The 6644-nt window shown below is 40.4% G+C and overlaps 1 protein-coding gene across 1 annotated transcript in view; it reads right to left on the bottom strand.

The window, feature by feature from the left end:
• Positions 1 to 312: 312 nt before the first annotated feature.
• Positions 313 to 6644, bottom strand: part of LOC134062304 (gastrula zinc finger protein XlCGF57.1-like) — a 14827-nt gene continuing 8495 nt past the window's right edge. Inside the window, exons 2-3 of the mRNA XM_062518279.1 lie at positions 5531 to 5720; positions 313 to 1610 (exon numbers count right to left, since the gene is read on the bottom strand). Of these exons, the coding sequence (XP_062374263.1) occupies positions 346 to 1610; positions 5531 to 5699 (1434 nt within the window). The 5' untranslated portion in view covers positions 5700 to 5720 and the 3' untranslated portion in view covers positions 313 to 345. The remainder of the gene's footprint in view (positions 1611 to 5530; positions 5721 to 6644) is intronic.

Here is a 6644-nt window from a genome sequence, read left to right as displayed (position 1 = left end):
ATTCTGAAAAGAATTGTCTATGTCTGGCTGTAATTTCAGACATTGGCTCAGATCATTCATAGAAGATATTAGACTGATTATTACCTCCGCTAAAGAGATTGTTTTCATCGGGGTTTGTTTGTTTGTTTGTTTGTTTGCAAGATAACTCAAAGTTATCGATGGATTTCGATGACATTTTCAGAGAAGGTCTTAAATGACCCAAGGAAGAAACAATATTTTGGGAGTGATCCGCATCACCGTTATGTTTTCGCTTGGGGGGGGGGGGGTTGCGCTCTCTGAGCAAAATGTGGCATTACAACAACTGAGCATTACAACAAAATCAGGTTCTAATCAGAGGTTGAGCTTTCATTCTTTATGAGTACGCTGATGCTTTTTTAAATTTCCCTTTTGAGAGAATCTCTTGCCACACTGAGTGCAGGGATATGGTTTTTCTCCTGTGTGAACACGCTGATGCAATTTAAGATTGGCCTTCTCAATGAAACTCTTGTCACACAGAGTACAGTGGTAGGGTCTCTCTCCAGAGTGAATACGCTGGTGCATTTTGAGTCTAGACATTGAGCAATAACTCTTACTACATATGGGACAACTGTATTGCTCCTCTCCTGAATGAATGCGCTGGTGTATAATTAAATAATCCTTTCGACTGAATCTCTTGTCACACTGAGTACAGTGGTACGGTTTGTCTTTAATGTGAATTAATTTGTGTCTTTTCAGATTTTTCTCTGAAATGAATCCCTTCCCACATTCAGTACAGCAATATGGTGTCTCTCCTGTGTGTACGAATTGATGCTCTCTGAAGTGTGACAATTCAGAGAAACCTTTGCCACATTGGGGGCAGTGGTGTATCCCCTCTCCTGTGTGTTGTTTTCGGATGTGTTTTTCCATACTGCATTTTAATCTATAACTCTTACCACAATGAGTGCAAACATATGGCCTCTCTCCTGTGTGAGCACGCAAGTGTGCCTTCAAATGACCTTGACTGGCGTAGCTCTTGCCACAATGTGTGCAGTGGTACTTTTCCCCACTGTGAATGCGCTGATGTACTTTGAGAGCTCCCTTTTGGGCAAAACTCTTACCGCATTTAGTGCAGTGGTATAACTTTTCCCCTGTGTGAATGCGCTCATGTTTTACCATATCTGAAAGGTGAGAAAACTTTTTGCTACAATGGCTGCAGGGATACGGCTTCTCTCCAGTATGAATACGCTGGTGAATGGTGAGACAAAACTTTTGCCTAAAACTTTTTCCACACTGACTGCAGTGGTAAAGTCTCTCTCCAGTGTGCAAGACACTGTGTGCTATGAGATGATGCTCACGTTTAAAGCTCTTGCCACACTGGGTACAGTGATGTGGCCTTTCTCCTGTATGAATGCGTTGGTGTGTTTTGAGGTTTCCGCTTTGTCTAAAACTTTTGCCACAATCAGAGCAGTGGTACGGCCTTTCGCCTGTGTGAATAAGCATATGCTTTTTTAAACTATCCAGTAAACCGAAGTTCATGCCACACAGAGAACAATGGTATGGTCTCTCTCCTGTGTGAATGCGGAAATGTTTGGTGAGATCTGCCTTGCTTCTGAAACTCTTCCCACATTGAGTGCACTGGTTAGGCCTCTCTCCTGTATGAATAAACACACACACACATACACACACACACACACACACACACACACACACACACACACAGTCAATGTTCATTCAAGTGATCTCTTCAGGTCAGCATACACTAGGGCTGTCAATCTTCCTCTAGTATCCCATTCGAATTTCATTCATTATTATTTTTCTAAATTCAAATTATACTCGAATATTTAATGGTCAATTTTGACTTATTAATATTTACTATTTTCTATCTACTCACACTGTAAAAACTGGCTTAGCCTATGCCACTGCCACTATGACATCGTAGTTGACTTGTTTTACATGACAGCTGTCTTGCTAAGTAAATTATAGCCCTTTTCTGACTGAGAAACATTACACTCACGTTACAGAAATAACGGGCTCAGGGGGATTTTGCAGTGTGAAAGGTAGACGTGTTTTGGTCCCAGGTTGTCTGAAGCCGACTGCTGAACGACTGCTGCTATTTCAGTTAGCTCGTTGGCTAGTTGGCTAGTTAGCTAGCATTAGGCAAACATTCCAAAAAGACGTGCTGGCCTTACTGTCATACGGTTTTGGTAATATAGCAAGAAAAAACACTTGACCGAAGCGCTGAGAAAAGGAGGAGGGAGCATAGACCTAAAAGGGGAGGGAGCTCTCAGCAGCACCTAAAGCTGCCGTTTGCTAGTCAACACTAGTCAACAAAAAAAAAAAATACCGAAATTCGTTCCAACAGCCCTAGCATACACAGAGTGATTTTAACCGGATTACGGATTTTAACCGGATTAACCCGTTAGGCTCAGTTTCAGCTTTATTGAGCTTTATTTGTCATTCAGAGTATAGGGGGTAACAACAAGAAATCAACCACTCCCGATCGACAATCAAATTGTCAGATAAACTTCTAGCATGTCCAGCATTTTGGTCATCCCTCGTGAGGCTACTGTACAATAGAAGCAGAGCCAAAAACAAATTCCCCTGAGCTTTGTGGGTTTATTCGTGGGGAAGTTAGGGTTCTGTCTGCCTGTATTAGGGAGGTAGCAGTACTTTAACGTACCAAAATGGCCCCAAGGGCATAATGTGACCCTGCAAAGCAAAACCAGTCACTTTGTGATGCTATACTGAGAAAATCCACGGTAAACAAACGTTCGGGCTAAAATGCTGAATTCACGTTTTCGCTTAATTCGACTGTCTACACCAGCGGTGGCCAACCCGCGGCTCGCGAGCCACATGCGGCTCTTTGCCTCCTCTCGTGCGGCTCACGGCTGCTCAACTGATGTTCTCACTTCTCCTCGGACCTAAACGTTTTCCTTTTGAAATAGCCTTTATTTCCGGTAAATAAAAAATAATTTCAGAATTTGATAGTAGCCTATTGCCAAAAGTAATTATTAATAGTTAACAATAATTGTACCGTCATGATATGGATAGGAATTGGCCAAAACGAAGCAGACGTGTTTATTCTTCAGCCAGGTTTAATGCTACTGTTGCAATCAGGAATAGCCTACTATGAAGCTAATCGTAAGTAGAAGGAACACGTGCCATTGAAAAGGACCATTTATCGTTTTGTAACATAACCCCTCTGGTTAATATGTCAAAGTAATCAAAACAAAAGCACTCTGAGATCGCAAAACTCCGCCTCGCGCATCCTGCTTAACATCTTGCGCCTCCGCTTAACATCTTGCTTAACAAACAGACAAACCCCGATGAAAACATAACCTCATTTGCGGAGGTGATATGTTTCTAGCCTACACATTAGTTTGGTACTTGGTATGCCACGGATTCATAAAGCTTCAAACCTGAACATTTCCTACATAGCCTACTTTTGCAAGTAGGCTGGTAATGGCTATAGACGTCAGTCACTCGTTTTCTTTTTGTTTATTTTCTTAAGTTAACTGAACACTTGACATTGCATTATCAGGTGTTGGAGCATTGCTCATGCCTATAAGTCATTCAGTGAGGGGGGATTTGATGTGTGTCTGATCTTTTTTCATTTTCCAATGATCATTTATCAATGATCATTGAGCATCTGCCAAGTGTCTTACTTTAAATGAAAAACAAAGGAGCTATAACTGTAGGCCTAATGTTGTGCTGTTGTAGTATGGACGCCTTTTTTGTTGTGCGGCTCTTTTGACTTTTGTGGATTTCTTTTTGGCTCTTCATGCTAGACTGGTTGGCCACCCCTGGTCTACACTTTCATATCGTGAACAAATTTCACGGAAAAACAACTTTTGACTCTTAAACCCGGTGAGGATTCAACACATTAGCAGTGTCCACGCCGCTTAAAAAGGAGAATGTTTCCTTTTCTGGCACATCGTGACGGGAGAACCATGTCAAATTTGAATGCAGTTATCTTAGCGATAGTTTTTCAAATACCCTCGATATACATATTGTTGGAAAGCTTATTTTATGGCCGTTCATGTGAGCACAATAACTTAATTTTGTAAATTTTACCAAAGCGACTGGTTTCACTTTGCAGAGTCACCAGGGCCGTTACCAGGATTTTTAAAATCAGGTCAGGGCCATAGCTAGAAATTTTGGGCACCCCGATATGTTAGGGGGGTTCTTCCGAGCCCTCTGATCATTTTGCCAACGCCATAGAACTATAGATTTGTTCATTACCTCCACCAAGGAGGTTATGTTTTAATCGGGGTCTGTCTGCCTGTTAGCAAGATAACTCAAAAAGTAATGAATAGATTTCGGTAACATTTTCAGGGAAGGCCAGAAATGACCTGTCGGTATTCCGGAGCCATTTATGTTTTTCGCTCAGTGGTGTAATGGCATGGTATTGCCACGTTATCCATCTGTGATTAAGAATGCTCTGCATCTCCTCATAAGTGTAGGGAATGTTGCATATATAAATGCAGGGTCATAGCTAGGATTGTCAACTATGAGAAAATAACATAAGGAACACTCAGTGTGAAATGGATTTTTTTTTTTTTTTGACACAAATACATAGACCCGCTAGCTGCTGTAGACCTTCAGAAACACTAATGCAGCCTCAAACTTCTTTAAGTTGAGGCCCGGTTATGGCAGACTTTAGGGTCATAGGGCCCACCTACACGTACCTCCACCCCACCCCCCATCAAATCATCATTATGATTATCATTATCACAATTATTATTACTAGTGCAGTGCCCGTACAAACAATGTTTTCCAAGAAACGTGTTGCCCAATTACGTTGATACAGGTAGATCATGTTAGATTGGCGATGATGTAGAATCAGGCCCGAGCAGTTAGTAAAGCTTTTTACTGACTTTGCAAAGTAAAAAAGTGAAGGGGAAATGCGTTTGAGTTGCAGCTAATGGCAATATTAGACACATTGCATACCCGTGCGTTTTTGCTGTTGTTGGGAAATGATGAAGCTAACCGCATGACCATGTTTGTCGGACTCAGCATGTTTACCCAAGATGAACAATCTTGAAACGGTCCGTTGATTAGTAAGACCATGAATGGCAACACGTGAGTGTCAGTGAAATGGGTTTTCAGCGAAATGGGCTTTTGTTTTTTCTATCCTGGCGTAAGTGTGAGTGAGAAGGGGAGTGGCTAGGGAGCGGTAGAATTGTATCTTTGTCCTTTTTTTGTCCAAAAATGACTAAACTTTGCACTTTGCACACGCATACCATTAGCAAGACCTGTGTAAAATTTGAGTCAGTCGGATGAGTGGTTTGAGAGTTATGCGTGTAACACACAGACAGACAGAGTGACACTCAGACAGACGATCGTTGCATTAATAGATAGATGCCATATTGTTAGACATGCACTTTCGAGATTGAACCTTGATGAAGGACCTTGGTCCAAAATGCTGTGATAAAAAAACGTTTGGGAGCTTCTATCTGTGTGTGAACCTTTATAATTTCTTTTCGCTTCTTTTTGGTCCAGCACCTACTGAGATGTGTGCGCATTCTCTTGTTTTTAGAGTTGGAGTTTCACTCCGAGATCACACGCCTACCTTTATGGGTCTCAGGCTGCTCTGCATCACTGCTGATATTTGTGTTCTTCCCTTGTGGACCTTGTGTTCTGCAGCAGTCCACCAGCACCACCGATACCTTCTTCAACTGGACCAGAGACACCGGGTCTGCAGGGGAGAGCTGAGGACTGGGGATGGAGGCTGGAGCCATGTTTGAGTTTTCCTCTTGTCCCTAAGAATCAAAGAGGAAGGGAGAAATAAAAATACTGGCAACCAGTAATTACCGTCCATAGAAAATATTTTCAACTTATTAGTTTCACTAGTTTCTCATATTCTCCAAGTTTCAAGTTTACACAATTGGAATATTAAAGGTGCAGTCAGTAATTGGTCACATTTGTTTATATTCAATTTTATTAGCAGACACTTATGTGAAAAAGTCAGCCAGTATTTTGGTATTTTGATTGTTTGAGTGTGAGAGTGAGTATGAGAGAGTGCGTAGTGAGTATGAGAGTATGTAACAGTGAGTATGAGAGAGTGTGAGTATGTGAGTGAGTGTGAGTATGTGAGCGAGCAAGCGAGCGATTTATTTTTATTTTCCTGTTTTGTTGTTTCTTTTCATTTATTCATTTTTTTGTATTTATTATTATTATTATTATTATTATGCTCTATTATGATTATTTAAATATACTGTATGTTCCTTTGACCATTTATACACAGGGTGGAAAAATTTAAAGGTAAACATGTGGATTATAGTCCATAAATTATTTATTTAAACAATAAAGTATATATATACAGTGGGCATAGTAAGTATGCACAGCACACCCATGCTAAAGTTGACTAAAAAGAGGAATATAAAATCATCTTTTGAGAATTGATTGTGATGCCTTAATTCAAAAAATGAGTAAAAATCAAACCGCTAAGGACACTAATTTTCTTTGTGATTGAAGAATGTATCGTAAATAGATAAATGTTCTTCCTTAAATACAGGTTGAAGAAAAATTGGATGGCGGATATACAGTGCCTATAGAAAGTCATCATACCCTTTTGAAATAGTTAGTTTTTGGTCTTACAGCCTGAAATCAAAACCCGTTTTAAAAACAATCTTTTTAGTTTTATTCACAATTTTAGCTGTACAACATCAAAATAATGAAAAAAA

Source organism: Sardina pilchardus, chromosome 17 (genome assembly GCF_963854185.1).
Source record: "Sardina pilchardus chromosome 17, fSarPil1.1, whole genome shotgun sequence".
Taxonomy (NCBI): Eukaryota; Metazoa; Chordata; class Actinopteri; order Clupeiformes; family Clupeidae; genus Sardina; species Sardina pilchardus.
This window is presented reverse-complemented; position numbering and strand designations above follow the sequence as displayed.